At 42.8% G+C, this 22,263-nt stretch overlaps 1 protein-coding gene across 1 annotated transcript in view; it reads right to left on the reverse strand.

Moving 5' to 3' along the window:
* ryr2a (ryanodine receptor 2a (cardiac)) overlaps window positions 1-22,263 on the reverse strand; it is a 662,889-nt gene that overhangs the window by 86,250 nt on the left and 554,376 nt on the right. Inside the window, exons 73-79 of the mRNA XM_080200677.1 lie at window positions 18,595-18,729; window positions 18,216-18,328; window positions 13,878-13,974; window positions 11,680-11,786; window positions 7,488-7,539; window positions 4,613-4,666; window positions 263-362 (exon numbers count right to left, since the gene is read on the reverse strand). Coding sequence (XP_080056803.1) covers window positions 263-362; window positions 4,613-4,666; window positions 7,488-7,539; window positions 11,680-11,786; window positions 13,878-13,974; window positions 18,216-18,328; window positions 18,595-18,729 — 658 coding nt within the window. The remainder of the gene's footprint in view (window positions 1-262; window positions 363-4,612; window positions 4,667-7,487; window positions 7,540-11,679; window positions 11,787-13,877; window positions 13,975-18,215; window positions 18,329-18,594; window positions 18,730-22,263) is intronic.

Raw genomic sequence — 22,263 nt, forward strand, 5'->3', positions numbered from 1 at the left:
AGACAGTGACCCAAGTCGGAAAATCGAACCCAGGTCTCTGGAGCTGCAAAGCAGCAGTGCTAACCACTGGGCTACCGTGCCGCCCATGCAAACTGTACACAGACAGTGACCCAAACTGGGAATTGAACTCAGGACCCTGGCGCTATGAGGCAGCAGTGCCAGCCACCGTGTTGAATATCAGTTGAAGAGAGGTTGGTCGGTACAGCTGAGGTTGGAGGTAAGCCTCTTCTTTTTAAACAGTGAAGCTCTGTGTAAGTCTTACCTTTGCTGGCACTTATCATCTGCAGGACCATCTCAGCAGCACCTCGATCATGGAGCCTCGCTTGCTGATACAGAAGCTTTTGTTTCTCCATTTCCTTCTCCTAAGGAGAAAGCACAAGCAGTTGAACAGAGATAAGACTAAGCGTGTCCTTTTCTCCAACAAGAGGATTTGTCCTCGTTCTTTGAACCTAGGGCTCTATGCTAACTTCTCAGGCCGTGAATATTTGAGGCCTAACGCCGGAATTTCAACAATGCCGCTACCTGTATAGAGTCCATCTTTGCAGGATGCTGACAAAAAGGCGCCAAGGCATCCACTTTACCATTTTTGAACAGTCTTACTAGTTTCTTCAACCATCTTAAAGCTGAAGTATCCTTTTTTGAGGAGATTGCACAGTCAATAAACAGATCCAAAATAAAGCCCTTTCTAGCAGGAATCTGGCGTTCTCTTTAGGTCCTGAAAAGGATGTCGGAACAACACAAGCTTTCGGACAGCAGTAAACACCTTTCTCTTTTTTGCTGTGGAACTATGTAAGAAGATATTTGGTGCACTCTTAAAAGCCTCTTTCCATTGTGGCGTACTGCTTTCCAGAGTAGCGATGTTCCGCACGCGTTTGGATACATTTTAGGTATTTGTTGACAGTGATTGGTGATCGGTAGTGGATTGAACAGTCCATTGTTTGGCAAGTCAACGAAAGATGACACAAGCATTCTTGAACTTGCCGGAACTGTCTGTATGCAACCATTTGGCCAGAGTAGTGCGAACGCACAATGCAATGCCTGAAAACAGTGGTATTCCATTTTTGGCTAAACCACAAATGATATTGTCCAGGCTCGCTAGTGTTCACCACCCTCCATCCCCACACCAGGGGGGATTAAAGCTGGTCCCCATCAATGGAGGCCAGGCATGATGACCTCGCTTGTGGGGATAGAGGCCATTGAGGGCCCCTCCAGGAGGTTGGGGAGGGGGGGCGGGGTGCAGGATATGAATGTGCACACAAAACACACCGCGGACTGGTGGGGAACATCACTACGGGCCCACTCCTCAACAGAGCCTAATGGAAACAGGCTTGGCAAAACCAACCCCCCCCAACCCCCTCCCCACCGGCGCAGAGACGGATTGACAAATCCGAATTCCTGATAGACTGAAAGCTTGCAAGTCAACTATAAAGAGGATACCACAGCTCGGATGGGACAAAGGAGCACCAACAGAAGACAGTTTAGAGCCCTGCAGGGAGCGGAGCGGCGCTGGGCGTTCAATGGCACGGCTGAAAGCTGAGAATATGGGGCGTGAAACAAGTGAATCTGCATCATGTCCGGGCAAAAGAAACTTGGGGAGACATGGGGGTGGTTTATGAAGAGGAGCAGCAGCAGTGACAGCAGCAGCAACAAGAGGCGTGAAATTGACTTTGCTACTGCCTCTAGGTTCTATCGGAGCTACTCAGAAACATACCAAAAGAAGCAAGAAATTCAGATGGAAGAGGTTAAAAAAAATGAAGGCTCTGACAGGAATACATATGTTCGTACATAAAAATGTGGAGGGGGGAAAAGAAATGACACAAACGAAGGAGGCAATGTAATTGAAATAAAAATGATCAAAATACTGTAGATGACACTGACACAGAACAATTAGTGGGTTTTTTGTTTGTTTGCTTTTCTTTTTGTTTGTTTTACCAGAGTCGTTTCCCAGAGGCTGCCAAATTTGTTTCGTAAATCTTTGATTATATCACGCTGCAAAAACAAAATTGATCAGTTTTTTGTCATTTCCATGTAGCAAAAAGAACCTTGTCGTCTGGTGATGAATCTAAAATGCAAAAGTAAAACTGCAGCTTTGCTTCACTTAGCCATGCCAAATTCTGGCAGTTTTGCCTTCGCTTTCAACCTCTTCCTTAGCAGCGAAACAGTGAAAGAAAACAAAAGTCTGTCAGTTTGAAAGTCTCGGCTTTTTATTCAAGCTGTAGCATTCCTTTTGTAGCCTCCATGGGGTGGATTTTGCATGTTTCCCAAACTCGTTATTTTTCACTCTCGCTCAATCTATATTAGGTTGATGGAGGGGGCTGATTGGTTCAGTTGGCCAGATGGAGAGCATGCGGTTCAGAGTATCGGCAACAGTAGAGGATCAATTCCTGTTCTGCCCGAGGTAGACCTGAGGCCTGCCCCCTGATCCTTGCCCCTCAAGAATGGAAAGGCAATGGCAAACCACTGGCTAAAAAGAAAATTGCTAAGGAAACAAGCTCAGGATGAAGCATCAGAAGACAATAAGCCAAGGCCTCACTTCGGGCAGAGCAGAAATGAATGACTGAATGAACGAATGAATGTTAGCTACAACTTCCCAACTGTAAAGTCTCTGAGAACAGCAGTAAGGAAAGCCTCTTCATAGAATACCTTTGGTGCAGAAAGAGGCCATCTGGCCCATCAAGTCTACACCAACTCTCAGAAAGAGATTCCCACCTAGACCCTCTCTCTATCCTATCCCATGACCCTGTGCATTTACCTGGCTGATCCCCATAACCTAGGCATCTTTGGATACAAAGGGGCAATTCAGCGTGGCCAATCCACCTAACCTGCACATCTTTGGACTTAACTGAATGAAGAAGTTTAAAAAGTTATTTCTTTTCTTAAAGATGTCTCCAACATCAAGAACTTGTATTTTTGATAGTCAAACATCCCAATGCGCTTCACAGAGCATTATTGAAGAAAATCTGACAGCAAGACATATGGGAAGATGTTAGGGACAATAACCAAAAGCTTGGTCAAAGATATGAATCTCAAGGAGCATCTTGAAGCATGGAAGAGGGTTAGAGAGGCTAAGAGGTTTCAGGCAAGAATTCCAGAGTTTAAGATAGCTGAAGGATTTGCTGCCAATGCTGGAACAATTAATGTTGTAGATGCTGAAGGAGTCAGAATTGGTGCATGGTACTTGGAGAGTTACAGGGGTATGGGTGAATTTAAAACAAGGATTTGAATATTGAGGCTGGCTTAAGGGAGAGGGAGTAAAAACCAGTGAGCAAAGTGGTGATAGATAAATGGGGTTTGGTTTGGGTTAGAATCCGGACAACAGAGTTTTCAATAGCCTCAAATTCAAAAGCAATTAAAAGGTTAAAGAATGACTTTCACCCTTGCAGTAATTCATTTTCAGTGCCAGAGAGGTCATCTATTAATACATAACGTTTATCACACTTAGACTGAAATGCACAAACCCAAACTTTACCTGGTGAATTTAATTCCTACATAATGCACAAGGACAGAAATATCACCCCTCCACAGTGGAACAATGGTTAGCTCTGCAGCCTCACAGCACCAGGACCCGGGTTCAATTCTAGCCTTGGGTGACTGACTGTGTGGAATTTGCACGTTCTTTACATGCTTGTGTAGATTTACTCTGGGTGCTCCAATTTCTTCCCACACTCCAAAGATGCGTGGATCAGTTTGATTGGCCATGGTAAATTGTCCCTTAGTGTCAGGGGGACTAAAAGGGTAGATATGTGGGATTACAAGGATAGGGCCCTGAATGGGATAGTTGCTGGTGTAGACTTAATGGGCCAAATGGCCTCCTTCTGCATTGTAGAGATTCAATGATTCTACGATGTTTCTATGAACTGCATCAAACAATCAAAACGGAATCAATACTTGGTATTTCGTCCAGTTTTGAAATCCATCCTCTGTGGTTCAAAAGGAGCTACTGTAACCTTAAGCACATGAACGTGGGGACTGTTGACGTGTGGGTTATAATTACCTTTGGACACTAAAATAAACCATGCAAATTTCCACTAACCATGGGCATTAGATTACACCTTGTCAGGTATTCAGCTGCTGAGACTTTGCTACTCTTCTGCGTATCAGTGCTACTTCCCATCTACATGGCAGTTTAATGGCCCTCAGTGGTGTCCAGTGATGGTTCAATTATGCATGAGGAAGACACAGTGTGGAAAATTCCAGAATCCATAATGATGTAATCTAATTTCCAGAGCAAACTAAATATCTTCTTTATTAAGGAGGTATCCATCCCCAGCACTAGCGGTGGTTCTACATGTAGACACAGAGCTAAGTATCTAAATGTTACCACATGCATCCCAGACTGTTCGTAATTGATTAATTGCGTATGCTCACACTGCAAGAATTGAATATCAAATTCAACTTAAAACATGCAGCAAGTTCACGGGAGCGGAGAGAGCGAAAGCTCAAAGCAGCTGGTATTAAGCAAGGGTGTCTACAAAAAGGAAATAAGTTTAGACTTGAAAGCTGTGGAAGATATTCTAATGTGTGCAGCCATGATCAAAATGAATGGCGGAGCGGGATCGAAGGGCTTCTATTTTCTATGGTTCTATGAGAGATTAATCGAGGCATGTCTTACTTCAAAACTTTTGACTTCTTCTTCTCCATCTTCATCCTCTTCTACATGACAGCTCTGCAGTGAAAAAACATTAAAACACGGGTCAATTTAAAACATGTGACACTTTAATGTCATGTGACATTTTAAGGCATTATCAGAGTGGTGGACATGCCGGCGTTGGACTGGGGTGGGCACAGTAAGAAGTCCCACAACCCCAGGTTAAAGTCCAACAGGTTTATTTGGCAGCACAAGCTTTCGGAGTCTCACTCTTTCATCAGGTGAGTGAGGGCTGATGCTCACAAACAGGGCACATAGAGACACAAACACAATTTACAAGATAATGGTTGGAATCCAAAACTTTACAGCTAATCAAGTCTTAAAGATACAGACAATGTGATCGAAAAAGGTACAGCCAACATCGTCTATCTGATACCCTGCAGGGAAGGATGTCCCGAGGCATGTTCATTGGAGAGACCATGCAGACACTACGACAACGGATGAATGAACACTGCTCCACAATCACCAGGCAGGAGTGTTCTCTTCCTGTGATGTTCAGCAGTCATGGGCATTCGGCCTCTGAACTTCGGGTAAGCTTTTTCCAAGGCGGACTTCATGACACGCGACAGCGCAGAGTCAGTGGGCAGAGAGTGATAGCCAAGTTCCACACACATGAGGACAGTCTCAATGGGAATCTTGGGTTCATGTCACACTATCTATAACTCCCACAACTTGCCTGGGTTTGCAAAATCTCATTAACTGCCCTGGCTGGAGACAATACACATCTCTCAACCTGTGCTTAACCCTCTCTCCACTCACACTGTCTGTGTCTTTAAGACTTGAGTACCTGTAAAGACTCGCATTCCAACCATTATCTTGTAAATTGAGTTTGTGTCTGTATATGCCCTATTCATGAACACAAGTCCTCACTCACCTGATGAAGGACCCTGAGACTCTGAAAGCTACTGCCAAATAAACCTGTTGGACTTTAATCCGGTGTTGTGAGACTTCTTACTGTAATTATCAGAGTTACCAGCATATGAATTTTATCTGAAATCCAAACCTGGATCAGGACATAATTACATCTTTTTTTTCATTCATTCGTGGGAGACGGGCATTGCTGGCTGGCCAGCATTTATTGCCCATCGCTGGTTGCCCTAGTTCAGAGGGCAGTTGAGAGTCAACCACATTGCTATGGGTCTGGAGTCACATGTAGGCCAGACCAGGTAAGGACGGCAGATTTCCTTCCCTAAAGAACCAGGTGGGTTTTTCTGACAATTGACAATGATTTCATGGTCATCAGTAGATTCTTAATTCCAGATTTCTTTTTAATTGAATTCAAATTCCACCAGGATTCGAACCCAGGGTCCCAAAATATTAGCTGAGTTTCTGGATTATTTGTCTGGTGATAACACCACCAGGCCACCACTTTCCCTGGCTGCAAACGATATCCGTGGCTCAGTCACCTCAAGCTCAGGAAGCTCAAGCACCAGTCAATCACAAGGAGCAGCAGCAGGCAGCAACTGAAGCCTGACAAGTGGAGGGAACTAACTCAACAAGTGCCATCGTGAGGGATAGCACAGAGTGAGGGATAGCGTGATGCAGAGCTAAGGGTTGCATTTATCAGCATTAGCAGCAGCGTATCCTTCAGGCAAATAAATGGATTCAACTAAAGGGTCAGGTTGAAGGCTAGGAAAGGGGAAGGCCCAGTGTAGGATGGTGCAAAAAGACAAGGTCCTGACTGAATTCTCCAGACTCACACAGCCCACTACCACTGCCAGCGAGAACGGAGAATTCGATGCTCAGCCAATTTTCTATTCACTGCAGCGGGACTGGAGAATCCCAGCTGCGGGTGAGTTCAGAGAATTCCGGCCAAGTTAGACAGCAGAATCAATGGGAAAAGGATGAAGCTGTGTACAGTGCATAAAGGGTTAACATCACGAGTATACAGGATGCTAATGTAATAATAATGTAACTTCACATGAATGAGTGCTATAGATCTGGAAGGAGGGAGAGTCCCACCCTAGTGTAGAGGTCCCGATATGTACAGGGTAAATAAAGATTAATGGTTTTAAGAAACTATAGTTTTGACCGGCTTGCTTTGGGAGAATAGACAAGCCTCAAAGAGCCCCAGCTAAACCCCAACCACACAATAAAACACAGTGGCAGCAGACACCAAGTAAATGACCCAGCGAACTTTGAGAAGCTACAGACCTTGAAATTCAAGAGATCCTTGACAGAAGAAGAAGGGGAATAAACTCAACACTCACCACATAGTCAGCTCTACAGCCTGTTATGATCACAACTGGATAAATGTTCACACACTGTTAAGACTGTTAACTTAATCTGACTCATTGCTGACTCTAAAGTCAACTGCTGCTAGTTGCTAAGTATTCCCCCCCACCCCGTCACCTTCCAGGCACCAGCCTTCTCGCACCCACCAAAGCCACTCCTCCACCCCAGTTCCATTCTGATCAGCCCTGTTAGGACAAGATGTGGAGATGCCGGCGTTGGACTGGGGTGGGCACTGTAAGAAATCTCACAACACCAGGTTAAAGTCCAACAGGTGTATTTGAAATCACGAGCTTTTTGGAGCACTGCTCTTCGTCAGCTGAGTGAAGGAGCAGCACTCTGAAAGCTTGTGATTCCAAATAAACCTGTTGGACTTTAACCCGGTGATGTGAGAGTCCTTACTCTTAGGACAAGATTGCATGACTGTGCACCACTGCACGGTTTCCTGCTATATTATCAAAATAAAGCAACCATATGTCCACCCCATCATAGCTTTGTTAAAAAATTATCCAATGTAAATTACTTCAGACATAGAGAAGAATTGAATCTTATTATTCAGATAAATACTTGGCACTAAATACATTTATCAATGAAATTCAATCATTACCTTTGCCATAATGTCCGCGTAAGCCATGTAGAGGAAGTCTTCTTCCAGGTTACTGAGGAGGTCAAAAGAGTGCAATTAAGTATAATTTCAAATCATACCAAAATAATTACCTCAGGATATTTTTAAGTGTTTGGATAACATGGGTTAGAATTCCCAGGAGTTCTCCTAATGTTCCTCCATAACTCCGGCAAGACTGTCAAGAGAAACCTTACAAGAAGCTGGAGACATGGCTATTTACGTCACTTCGCCTGATGAAGCTACAATGAGTTATCAGGAGGATCCCCATGAAGATCCAACTCCTATCATCAGACAACCAACATAGAACATAGAACATTTCAGCGCAGAACAGGCCCTTCGGCCCACGATGTTGCGCCGACCAATTAAAAAAGCAATGACCCTCTAACCTAAACCAATCCCTTTTCATCCATAAACCTATCCACGGATCTCTTAAACGCCCCCAAACTAGGCGCATCTACAACTGCAGCAGGCAGGGCATTCCAATCCCTCACCACCCTCTGGGTAAAGAACCTACCTCTGACATCCCTTAATTTAAAGCTATGCCCCTTCGTGCTAGCTTTCTCCATCTGAGGAAAAAGGCTATCACTGTCCACCCTATCTAAACCTCTAATCATCTTATATGTTTCAATAAGGTCCCCTCTTAGCCGCCTTCTTTCTAACGAAAACAACCCCAAATCCCTCAGTCTCTCCTCATAGGACCTTCCCTCCATACCAGGCAACATCCTGGTAAACCTCCTCTGCACCCTCTCCAATGCCTCCACATCCTTCCTATAATGTGGGGACCAGAACTGCACATAATACTCCAAGTGCGGACGCACTAGAGTTTTGTACAGTTGCAACATGACGTTGCGGCTCCTAAATTCAATCCCCCTACCAATAAACGCCAAGACACCGTATGCCTTCCTAACTACCTTATCTACTTGATTCCCAACTTTCAGGGATCTATGTGCACATACACCCAGATCCCTCTGTTCATCAACACTATTCAGAGTCCTATTATATTTGGCGTGGTGATAGAATAACAAGTGATTTAAAATCAACTTGAGAGGTAGAATCCAATCATCAGGTCATTTGAGAGAGTAAGGGGTCAAAAGTAACTATTAAAACTATGTTGTCAGAAAAGCTCAACCTTTTTTTTATTCAATGAAGGAGAACCTGTCACCCTTGCCCAGCCTAGCCATCACATAACATGGGGTGGAGGGGGATCGGAAAGCGGACTCAGTCCACTGAGTTAGATGAAATCAACCATGATCATAATGAATGGTTGAGCAGGCTCAAAAGGGCCGAATGGCCTCTTCCTGCTCCTTTTTTCTATGTTTCACACGATTATACATTGTAGTTGACTCTTGGGCAACCAGGGATGAGCAGTAAATGCTATCTTCCTGGTGTTGTCTCTCTCTAAAGGACGAAAAAGGGGGAATAAATATGATGTGGGTAGATACGTTGCAAGAAAGGATGTCCCGAAGCATGGTACATTGGGGAGACCATGCAGACGCTACGACAACGGATGACTGAACATCGCTGGACAATCACCAGGCAAGACTGTTCCCTTCCTGTTGGCGAACACTTCAGTGGTCACGGGCATTCAGCCTCTGATCTTCGGGTAAGCATTCTCCAAGGCGGCCTTCACGACACACGACAGCGCAGAGTCGCTGAACAGAGACTGATAGCCAAGTTCCGCACACATGAGGACGGTCTCAACAGGGATCTTGGGTTCATGTCGCACTATCTGTAACCCCCGTGACTTGCCTGGGTTTGCAAAACCTCACTTACTGTACTGTCTGGAGACAATACACATCTCTGTAACCTGTGATCAGTGCTCCTTCCACTCACATTATCAGCCACTTCAGGTCTTGAACAGCAGGTTAGGTGTAAGGATTCGCATTCTAATCAGTAATCTCTAAACTGTCTGTGCTTTATATGCTCTGTCTGAGGCCAGAACTCTCCATTCACCTGACGAAGGGACTAACCCCGAAAGCTTGTGAGTCTATTATCAAATAAATCGGTTGGACTAAAACCTGGTGTTGTCAGACTTTTTACGGAATAAATATGGACAGTGTTCCATGAGTTGCCTTAATCCAAAGTCCTAACTTTGCCAGAAGTGTGGAAGAATCATCATTGACACTCAAAGTTAATTTGATAGTGTGGAAGTGGCTCCGAGGAAATTCTAAGCTTCTGTAGCTGAAATGTTAGCTAACATGATGTACTGGTCAAAGGTAAGGTTTCAACTCTTTCTTTCACACAAGTCTATGAATTGCCCATCACAATTTCTGACTCATCTTTTAATGAGGTTTGACCTCTTGTTTTTCAAAGATGATTACCAGGGATTAATCAATATTATTAGATCTGAACTTTACATTTCCCCACTTTGTACCTTTGTATGCAGGTCCAATAACAGGAGTTGAATATGAGACAGTTCCTGATGCTTTAGTACCTTTTCTTTCCAATTAATATTATATGTGTACCTCCATTAGTCCTTCATGTCACTCACCTCCTTTCAAGATTAAAGAGTCCATACAGTTCCTCATTACTCTGTGCTTAAGCTCAAGGCACACACCTTAGACTTATTCAAAAATGTTCCCATCCCTTCAATCACAACGTGATGGGACAGTTTCAATAAGCCATTTTAGCAAATTCAGTTTAGAAATTTGAACATCATAAATGGTGGCACCTATTTGCTGAACTATAAGAAAATCTTTTGATGGTAAAACAAGTACAAATGAGGTTGTAAAGCCTGACATGTCACCCTCACTAACCTTAGCTCATTCATCTAGAAAGATCTTACAGTCTTCCCATCAAAACACCCAATAGTTTCTGAAATCAGTCTGATTTACTACTTTACTGCTCTACCCAGATACCAATTCAGTACACTAATGAAAATGTTTAAGTCTATTCATGTCACAAGTAGGCTTACATTAACATGGCAATGAAGTTACTGTGAAATTCCCCTAATCACCACACTCTGGTGCCTGGTTGGGTACACTGAGGGAGAATTTAGCACAGTCAATGCACCTAACCAGCACATCTTTTGGACTGTGGGGGGAAACCGGAGCACCTGGAGGAAATCCACGTAGACACAGGGAGAACGTGCAAACTCCACACAGACAGTGACCCAAGCCGGGAATTGAACCTGTGTCCCTGGTGCTGTGAGACAGCAGTGCCACCGAGCCACCCACAATAATGGCCCAGTGTTTCAGATCAGTACTCTCTCAAAAGAACTGAAGTTAGAAATGTAAGAGGTTTCAAGATCATAAAAGGAGAGACGGGGCAGGAGGAATAAAGGAGAAAGATGGAGATCAGGGGAGATTAAGTAACAACAGACTCCATGATCTAAGAGCCAAAGAGAGTAGAAATGGATACAGCAAAGAAACACATGTTGTTTTTGGATTAAACGGAAGCAACTTGCCACATCACAAGCAAAGAAAATGTTCAACAAGAGGACAACATTAAGGGGTATTGCAATTGTGAATGGCGGTAACACAGCCTGGCTTTGCCAGTAGGCGAGTGTATAGTCTAGGGATCGCACATGAGTGATGGCGCAGCAGAAACGGAAATAATGACCTTAAAATTGATTCATGTCCCATTTCTCATGTGTCAACCGAGCAGCAACAACCACAGTATGAAGACTGAGAGGTTCTGTTGGTCCCCTTGTGTCAGCAAGAGGAGATCAACATAATGAAGATGTGGAGATGCCGGCGTTGGACTGGGGTGGACATAGTAAGAAGCCTCAGAACACAATTAAGAAGCCTCAGAACAGGTTAATGTCCAACAGGTTTATTTGGAGCCACAATCTTTCGGAGTGCTGCTCCTGGGAGCAGTGCTCCAAAAGCTCATGACTTCAAATAAACCTGTTGGACTTTAACCCGGTGTTGTGAGACTTCTTAACATAATTAGCGTACTATTCATGCCCCCCCAGGGTACGGTTTGCCAATTGTGAGGGGGAGAGGAGGTCTATTGTAAGTACTGGGATAGCACTGTGGAGTCAGCATGCCTGGGCTGGCAGCAATCCCCATTTTACACGTGGATCCATCGGAATTAGTCCTGCTCCTCCTGCCTTCTTAGCTTCAGGTTGAAAAAGGTTTTTAAGACTTAGCTTTGTGGTTCTTCCCTTTATCAAAGATAAAGACACACAGAAAAGCAAACTATGCTAAATATACTGTTCAGTTAAGCCTACCATTTTTCTGTCAAAGCTGTCCGACTGAAAAGAAGAATGAGTTGGTGAAGAGGGTCAAGTCGTTTGGTTCCCTCCTCCTCTTCCACTGGTTTTTCCTCCCCCGGTTTCTAAAGATATCAACAGATAAATGTATGAACTGAAATTCCATTGAAAAATTATGACACTGACTACTGACGCACCAGACACAGGTTCTCAAACAAAAATAACTTTCAATTTCTGACGGAAAAACATCACAATATAGTCGGTTAATTGCCCTGAACATAACTTGAAGCCACAAAAGAACAGATCATTTATGCGAGATCAGATTGGATTGGCTTTTGACAGATACAGCGCAGTAACAAGCACAAAAAAAGTTATGACTTAGGAACAAGCAATAAATCGATCAGCATTGATGAAGAGAATAGACAGCTTACATTTGAATAGGAGGAGAATGTCAAAATACTGACAACCTGCTCACTTCACACGTACTCATTGTCTTGCTGTGGGCTGTGAATCTTTACTGTTTTTAAGTATATATTTTTTATTCATTCATGGGACATGGGCATCGCTGGCTGGCCAGCATTTATTGCCCATTCCTAGTTGCCCTTGGAGGACAGTTGAACGTCAATGGCACTTCTGTGGTTCTGGAGTCACATGTAGGCCAGGCCAGTTAAGGACAGGATGGCAGATTGCCTTCACTAAGGGGCATTAGTGAACCAGATGGGTATATGTTGCATTTTGGACTTTATTTACATTACTTGAGTCTTTAACCATTTTTTTGATCACCCCCTTTCCTTTCTGAGGTCAGTGCCCATAATGTTTTACTCCTTCTTGGTGGCCCTTGAGAAATTGATGGTGATCCATCATTTTGAATCGCTGCACTCAAGTAGACGGCGATTTTGCAGCTATATGGGAACAGCTTGACTAGGGGCGAGAATAGTTCTGGAGCAGAAGTCTTCAGAGCTGCAACTGGGATATTGTCAGAACCCATAATCTTTGCACTCAGCAGCTCTAATATGCCTGTAAGGTATAGCAGCATGACATCGCCAGAAGGGAAGTGTGTCCTGCGATCCAGTCTTAGTTTCCCTTTTGCCTTTGAGCAGAGCACATGCACACAGCTCTCCTGATCTTGTCAAGCTTTCTATACATGTATAAATGTTCCCATGTGACTAGTCCAAGTAAATGAACCCACAACATATTTACACAATCCTTTATGAATGATCGGTGCCTTTATATCATCATAACAACATAGCGTTCATTCCTTTCTTGACATTATAGGGAGTTTGTTTTCATTTTTCTTTGATAATAAGGTGCCCTGCAATGCTTCTCCATATTATGGACACCACACTAATGCAAGTTATTCTTGCTTTGTTTGAACTGCAGGGAACATGATATTTATCTTGCAGATTCTGAATGCTAAGTGTGAAAAATGTGCAGCTTTTCAAAGAATGTTGTTACACCTCACAAAATATTGTGGCTGAAAATGTGGCAACAAACCTTTGTCTTTCTTTCAAATTTTAACTAAAATTATGTTTTCCGCTTTGCATTGAAACACTAAACACTATGTGTGAAACACACAGAGAATCCGCACAGTGCAGAAGGAGTCCATTTGGCCCATTGATCTTGCACCAACAACAATCTTACCCAAGCTCCATCCCCATACCCTCTCGCATTTACCCTGCTAAACCCCCTGACATGAAGGGGAAATTTAGAATCATCAATTCACCTAACCAGCACGTCTTTCAGGCTATGGGAGGAAATCAGAGCATCTGGAGGAAACTCATGCAGACACTGGGAGTAGGTGCGAACTCCACATAGGCATTGACCTGAGGCCAGTATTGAACTCAGGTCCCTGGTGCCAGGAGGCAGAAGTAACCACTGTGCCACCCAAAATTGCAACACTTGTAACTAATATTAACATGTTTGCATGACATTTCTTGGTGCACTACTTTAACAAAAACATTTATTGAAGATGGGGTACCACCTTTGCTAAAATAATGTACCAAGGGATTCCCTAGGAATTAACTAACATGTTCATTCCCCATATCAAACAGAGCCATGAGGCAGGGCATTGGTTATAACCTGTTAGGTGTTAATGGAATAGCTGTCCTCGTGGAAAGGCAGTAGCAGAGACAGGACAACGATGGCACTATTTTGCATTTGTATTAGATTCCCCACAAATCAGGCTGCAAAAACACCAATAGCAAAGTGTTACTTACAGCTATATCTTCTATTAGTTTGTCTTCGAAATAATGTTCCTCAGTTTCAATCCAGGATTTCTCATAGCCTTGGAGGAAGAGATTGACAGCTCGGTGCCTGAAGGAAATATACCAGTGACAGTTATGACAAGATTATTTGCTTTGCTTGTTACATTAGGACCACATTACTCTCCATATAATGTCAATCTGATTAGAGAAATGAACATTGCTGTCTGAAGCACAGGTCATAGCATTGCCTTGTCAGTCATTGCCATCTGTGGGAGCAACATTGGTTCATTTCTCACCTCAAGCTAGATTTCTTCACCCACTTCAATCCGATTAAGGCTTTTTCCTAATAACATAAAGAAGAATATCTACACCAACATAAATCGGGCTGTTAACTTTTCATTTAAATTTCCGTTCATGAATGTAGGTGCCTATCTTTATGCAAATTTTCAAAATAATACAGTTTTTCCATTTCTCCTTATACAGTACAATGTAAATATCCAGTGCCCCCAGGGAAAAGGAATTTATTAAGGCTGTCTCATACGGACAGAAAATTATTACCAAAAACAGCATTAATTTCTGAGTGCAATATCTCAGAAGATTATTAAAGAAGTTGAGAAGGTGAATGCAGAAAAACCATTTTCTCGGTTGGGGGAATCAAGAACATTGGAGTGCGGTGTTAAAACTGGATACTCACCAATGATATTGGGAAACATTTCTTCACACACAGTGAAAACCTACCAACTTCCTTCCCCCAAAAAGCTGTTAAACTTCGTTGGGTCCACTGAAAACTTCAAACTGAGATTTCTGTAACGTAAGGGTATTAAGGTGTACAGAAGCCATGGAGGATGAATGGATTTAAGATACTGGACAGTCATGATCTTACTGAATAACAGAACATGACCAAGTGGTGAACTCCTACTCCTGTTTCTACATTCCTGTGAAGCAGGATGCTAATGCTCATGTCCCATTTAACTAATGGTGCTGCTGTCGACAGAAACACTACCTTCATCAGCAGTGTGTTACGGCATGTCATTCTGAGTAAAGTCATAGAGTCACAGAGGTTTACAGCATGGACCTTTGGCCCAATCTGTCCATGCCACCCAATTTTTACCACTAAGCTATTCCCAATTGCCCGCATTTGGCCCATAGCTGCATCTTACCCATGTAATTGTCTAAATACTTTTTAAAAGGCAAAATTGTACCCACCTCTACCACTGCCTCTCGCAGCTCATTCCAGACACTCACCACCTTCTGAGTGAAAAAGTTTCCCCTCTGGACCCTTTTGTATCGCTCCCCTCTCACCTTAAACCCGCACCCTCTAGATTGTATATTCTAGAGCATATATAGTGTTTTTATAAACTTTTATTTTTTTAATTCATTCATGGGACATGGGCGCTGCTGGCTGGCCAGCATTTATTGCCCATCCTTAGTTGCCCTTGCTCAGAGAGCAGTTGAGAGCCGACCACGTTGCTGTGGCTCTGGAGTCACATGTTGGTCAGACTGGGTAAGGATGGCAGATTTCCTTTCCCAAAGGACATTTGGGAACCAGATGGGTTTTTTCAACAATTGACAACAGTTCCATGGTCATCAGTGGATTCTTAATTCCAGACATTTTTTATTGAATTCAAATTCCACCATCTGCCATGGTGGGATTCAAACCCTGGTCCATAGAACATTGGCTGAGCTTCTGGATTAATAGTCTAGTAAATGTATTATTTCCCCTATGTAATTTTCATCCGATGTAATTGTTTTACTCGCATCTGATGAGGGTTCTGAGCATGTGTGTGTTTTGGGAGGCGTTTCAGTCTGCCAGAGAGTGTTGTGCAAGCGAGGCCTGTTTTACTAGAGCTCCTGTTTTTATAGTTATTGCTGTTCTACTGAGTTACTGTTATTGTTAAGCTTTATGATTTATTTTACATAAAAGAGATCCTTTTTCTAAACAACACCTTCGACTACCGTATCTGTGGTATCAAGTTATCACATCTTGAGACAGAAGGCTGCAGTGATGCATCTGAAGGATTTGCCAAAATTCCTTTTAGTTCAGACGATGGCAGCCACCAGTTTCACTTGAAAGAATGCTCTATTCCAGCAGCAGTTTCTTTTTTCTACATCTATTAATGCCACAGTTTTTTTTCAGCTGCACATGTGACTGGGGTACAATGCTGGCAAACTGAACATGGGCAAACTGCACCTGGTGGGTAATAAAGCAACATTTCCCCAAAAGCTTCATAGCAACGTAAAAACACTTTGCGTGCTGGGGTTTGATACTAACTAATACTCCAGGCACAATATAAATCCAAATATGTGTAGGTTAGATGGATAAGCCTTGATAAATGTGTACGGTTACATGGAAGGGAGGACCTGGCCAAGATACTCTGTCGAGAGCCGGTGTAGACTCAATGGGCCGAATGGCCTCTTCTGCACTGTAGGGATTCTATGATCTGCTATGGAAGTGCACTAACTGTTGACTAGATCAACAAAAGATAGATTTACCAGTCACTAGTACTACCATTGAAGAATTGAGCCAAGGTTTGCAATTTTGAAAAATCATTCTCCCTTTGTTAGCTCCAGAATAAACCTCTCCAGTATCACGCTCAGTACTTTCCCTCCCTGCATCCTTCAAAAGAAACACTTGTCTAAAATGCCATTGCCCAAATCTTTTCTCATAGTAAGTTACATTTTCTCATCACTTCTGATCTTAGCAGCCTCCATCTCTGAATCCATTCTCACTTCGCAAATCCCACCGAGACCTTGGGACTTCAAGATACATCATCCAAGCATGCGCTGTTTAAGGCTCTGGAACTGGCCTCCTGTGGATGCCCTTGTCCCTCTATCCAGCAGTAGCAATGCCTTCTGCCATACTCATACTTGAGCAGACTGGAACTCTTCCCTAAATATCACTGCGCTGTTATTTTCCTCTCTGCCATTCTCAGAGAGAATTCTCTGTCTTCTCAGCATCCATTTTATCTTTAATCCTATTGATCTGTATCCTGTTCCCCACTGTGAAGGGTCCAAGAATATTTGGACAGTTAGACTTGTAGGTAAATACAAACTATTATGCCAGTCAAATGAACAAGCACTCGTTTGCAATTTGGAATACAGCTAGTTGGATTTCCACTGCTGAAATGGGTAACAGATCATTTTGCAGACTCCCCACAGTACAAAATAACCTGTCAAACCCAATATTTGCTCTGGATGGTGGGGTGGGGGGGGGGTGTGGGGAATTTGTGGGAGAACAAAGAACAAAGAAAATTACACCACAGGAACAGGCCCTTCAGCCCTCCAAGCCTGTACTGACCATGCTGCCCGACTGAACTAAAACCCCCTACTCTTCTCTGAGGACCATATCCCTCTATTCTCATCCTATTCATGTATTTGTCAAGACACCCCTTGACAGTCACTATAGTGTCTGCTTTCATTATCTCCGCTGGTAGCGAGTTCCAGGCACGAGTTCTGAGTAAAAAAGGAAGATGGCAAGGTGCAGGTAGAGGATGAATAGGGCCTGCTGCCCCCTAAAAGCACAGCAGATGTTGTCATGGGGATGGCTGATTGTCAAAATGGGCTTTTTAATAGGTCTGCTTATATTTTAAGGCCTTCAGCCCTCACCCCTATCACCCTGCCTACCCACTCCCCAAGCCCACTCCATGTCAATCTATGGCACTTCTGTGCCTATTCATTCAGTATACATTCTGTAGGGAACCAATAAACACTATAGTGACCTGCATGTGTTGCTTACAAAAACCTATTCATAATTTTCTTCAAAAGAAATTGCTGCAGACACAGCCCTATAAAAGTGTTAATCAACCAGAACTTTAAAGCATCAATAACAGAAGCTATAAGCACTTGATAGTCCTTTATCCTGTGGAAATAAAGATTGAGCCATTGACAAAAGAGATCAGGAAAAAGATGTGTCTGAAAACTCACCCATATAATTCTTTTATGAGAGTGTGGGCTCTCAGCCAAGAATATAGAATGAGCCATAGAGAAGCAGACCCAGCTCCACGAAAATTGAGGAGGGTGGGGGTAGGAGATGCCTACAGCTGCAATGTTTGGTCAGGAGTGTAGGGTGCGAGCTTGTCAATCGTACTTTTATCCCAACCCACCAAAAATTGAAGGTGTTAGGACCGCAGGCATGAGTCTCAGAATTGGGTCCTGCCAATTCTAGCTCCTGTGACTCTGCAGAGATCTGACCCACTCTTCCAGTCTGTCCAATACGTTGTGAATAGTTCCTGCACCTACGCTGAGGACAAGCTCCCCTGTGCATGGAGAAATGTTAACAGTTGCTACAGGTCCTTTTACAATGGCGGGGTGCGGGGGGGGTGGGGGGGAGTGCAATACAATAGTTCGTACCGTGGTAAATTATAAAGGGGTGCCATCCGGAAGCAGGCCACAACTGCCCGTTTACGTTGCTTCGACAGCAGCTTGTGCCAGACAGCCTTCTTCGACCTCTGAGGGTGTTCGACCTGAAACATGAAGCAGAAATGCAAAACTCAGTCTTACCATGACAATTTTGCGCCCGATTTTAACAAACGTGGTTCAGTCATCTTCGGGCAGGTTTCAGACATTCTTTGCCCAATCTGCTGTCAGCTCCTTTGAATCTCCGGTTGCCATTCCTTAACACCCACCACCACCTCCCCCACCACTCTTGCACATAACCTCTATCTTTAAGCTCCACCAAGACATTCTGTGCCTTTGAATCATTTAGCTCAAAATTTAAAAAAACACAAACCTGTTCCAAGTGGAAGACCACGTTGGCAATATCCAGCACACGCATGACGGTTTTCTCCGGATCAGATGTATCTTCACTCCTGTTGGGTAGATCTTTGTAAAGTGCCATCTGCCACCTAATGGCGGGATCTTCCAACTGTAGGAAGGGACAAGTGTCAGTGAGATAGACAACTGCATCCACAGAGCAAAACAGATTCCTTTGATGTACCCTATGCTAGTGTTTTGTTTGAGCTCAGATTAAAAACCTATCTAGTTCAGTATGCAGTAAGTATCTCTTACCAAAAAGATGAATAAGAGTTCTCAATTATTACTCGAATTGCACTACTCACCTCATTGCTGCTAAAATCTAGCCACTTAGGGAGATTGAATAATTTAAATAGTAGGTCAGAAAAGTAAGGTAAATTGTAAAGTACAAACATTATGACAAAGAGTAGCTGGAAGATTTTAATCACACTGATAGCTTCATTTAATGTTTTCAATGAAATATCGACCGTGTTTTAATTTATTTTCTAAAATGTTAATTTTGGACTTACAACCACAAAACACATCTCGAAATATGGATTGCTGGGAGTGAGCATAAGGGTGCATTTCAAGCCACAGGTCAGATGGTATCAGAAGTCATAAAGGTATAAATTCTCAATATTATTCAAACACTGGGATCAAATTAATGCCTCACATTTGCTCCATAGCATTCGTAATTTTTCAGAGAGTATATAGTGCCATAAAAATGAAAGTGGTATTAATGTCAGAACAAAGCTGAGAAGACGTTAAATGATCGAAGACTTTGTGAAACCGCTATATCACCACTGCAGAACTCGAGAATCATGTGATTATAGAAAGCAGCTTATGAAAATATAGTCAAACCTTGGGAATGGTTTACACAGCAGCCAAACCTCACGATCCGAGACATTCAGGTAACAACAAAAAAAACAGAGGGATAAATACAAATGGCATAAAATGGATTTAGAATCTTGGGACAGGATTAAGGTTACAGCTTTGAAATCATTGTCATTTTCTTCCTTCTTATTATTTCGTCTTGTTCAATTTAAGCCAGGTGATTTTATTCCAGAGTGGAGAGTTTTTGTTGGCACAGATTTTGCAATTGTAATGATGATGAAATGGTTTGCGTTTGCCATCATTACTCTCTGCAAACTTTGAAAATAGGAGCAATTTCGGAAATCTGCATATGTGCAGGGTCATATGGAGATGCAGGAACTGCTGTCAGTAAGTCTAAGCTCCTACAGAGGGTTTAATGTGGAGGTCCCTGACATAAAATGCCTAAACAACCAGTTAATTGATGAAAACTTCCAATTCTCGCCATTAGGTTCACTGTCAAAACTCTTGAAATTTTTAATCTAGTTGCATGAGGTGTAACTGGGTTTTTAATGGTGTACTGAGTTCACAGCAGATGACATGGTGGCACAGTGGTTAGCATGCCGCCTCACAGCGCCAGGGACCTGGGTTCTGTTTGTGGTTCGGGTCACTGTTTGTGTGGAGTCTGCACATTCTCCCCGTGTCTGCGTGAGTTTCCTCCAGATGTTCCAGTTTCCTCCCACAGTCCAAAGATGCGCAGGTTGGCCATGCTAAATTGCCCCTTCATGTCAGAGGGACTAGCTAGGGTAAATGTATGGGGTTATGGGGGTAGGGCCTGATGCAGACTCGATGGGACGAATGGTCTCTTTCTGCACTATAGGGATTCTATGATAATTACTGCTGAGAAGCTAAGTTCATGTTTTGTGGAATGTTAAATTTCTCCATTAAGATAAAAACAGTCCACACAATTTTAAAATAATATTTTGCAAAGTTTTGTCATAATATTTTAGCTCCTATCTTAATCCAATCACAGTCATCTATTTAGCTACTTGATAATTTAAATTAAAAATCAGGGGATTCAGTCCCTTTAACTTCCTGGGTTGCTGCCTGTGGGAATACTTCAAGGTGATTGGCTGCTCACCCTGCTTGCTGAGACTAATGTCATTAGTTGCCTGAAGGTCTCCATGGGCAGGTGCTAGGTTTAAAATGTCACTAGGAAAAGGAAGGTCCTACACTACAGAGATGGTCAGATCTTTGTGGGCAGCTCTCTTTGAGGTTAGTGGCGAGTTCTTTTGCTTCTGCACTTACTGCTAATTCCAGCACACTGTTTTGAACACTGCCACTCCAAATGTATTTGCCATTGACAGCCAAATTATGTGTATGCTAAAATGTTAACAGCTGGGATGTATTTGCTGCAGGTTAAAGGAAAGTCATTTGGTGACTAATGTCCAGGAAATTGTACTCTTGGTATTTATATTAAAAAGTTGGCTTTTCAACAATTTTCTTCCAAACTGCTATATTTATAAAATAGTAAACATTGTGGGGAAGCTTAATCCAGAATCTGACTGTGAATTGAATCATGAAAATCCCACAACAGTACATTGCCATTGAAGGTCTAAGGTTTATGCTTTGCAAGTTAGGGCAGGGAGTGGGGGGTGGGTGAGTTCAAGAAGGGATCACAGTTGGGGAAGGAGAATGGTTAATACTGCTGCCTCGCAGCGCCAAGGACCTGGGTTCAATTCCTGACTTGGGTGGTTGTCTGTACGGAGTCTGCATGTTTTCCCTGTGTCTGCATGAGTTTCCTTGTGGTTTACTCCCACAGTATGAAAGACCATGATAAATTCTCCCTCAGTGTACCCAAATAGACGCCGGAGTGTAGCGACTAGGGGATTTTCACAGTAACTTCATTGCAGTGTTAATGTAAGCCTACTTGTGACATTAATAAATAAGCTTTAAACTTAAATTATACTTTGCACTGTATAATAAAGTTCTACATAACTACATAAGATATAGCACTAATGTCACTAGAGATACAAAAGGCAAAATAATGTACACCACAAATTCTCATTAATCTGACATATTTGTATAACAATATGAGATTATCTTACAAGTAAGACTTTGATTGAACAATATCAATTTACACACAATCTGGATGCAACAGACCAAGAAGGTATCTTGTGATACAAGTGAAATGTAATCCAAAATTGAGGTGTTGTTCTCACAGCACTGCAGACCAATTATACACAAGACTATATCAATGTTATTTATTCATTCAGATCAAAGCATACAATTAATAATGTTAAAGCATTAACTGTAATGGCACATTCTACAAGGGCAATTCTTTTCATAAGCATACACAAAAAGCATAGCTCCATTGAAAAAAAACTAAACAATAGAACATCAATTCCCCACAGAAGATTAGCACCTTCCCTTATCAGTGACTGATGCGTATTGTTCAGACTTACATGACTGCCCTGTATATCTTGTAAGAAGTCTCACAACACCAGGTTAAAGTCCAACAGGTTTATTTGGAATCACGAGCTTTTGGAGCACTGCTCCTTCCTCAAGTGAGTGAACCACTCACCTGAAGAGGGAGCAGCGTTCTGAAAGCTTGTGATTCCAAATAAGCCTGTTGGACTATAACCTGGTGTTGTGGGATTTCTTACCGTATTCTAGAAACAGCCTGTACAGAACCCCAAGCAAACCATGCATGATAGTAGTCTCCTCCTCTTTCAGGCCTTGCCTGGGGTTAACAACCAACATCCCAAAATGCTCTGATTGGGTCTTTGAGTATATCTTCATGGACAAGAAGAGGTCAAATATCCCAAGGGCTGAGAAAGAAGTTGGTTGACTTCTG

This window comes from Carcharhinus amblyrhynchos, chromosome 12 (genome assembly GCF_965287045.1).
Source record: "Carcharhinus amblyrhynchos chromosome 12, sCarAmb.v2.hapA, whole genome shotgun sequence".
NCBI classification, from domain to species: Eukaryota; Metazoa; Chordata; class Chondrichthyes; order Carcharhiniformes; family Carcharhinidae; genus Carcharhinus; species Carcharhinus amblyrhynchos.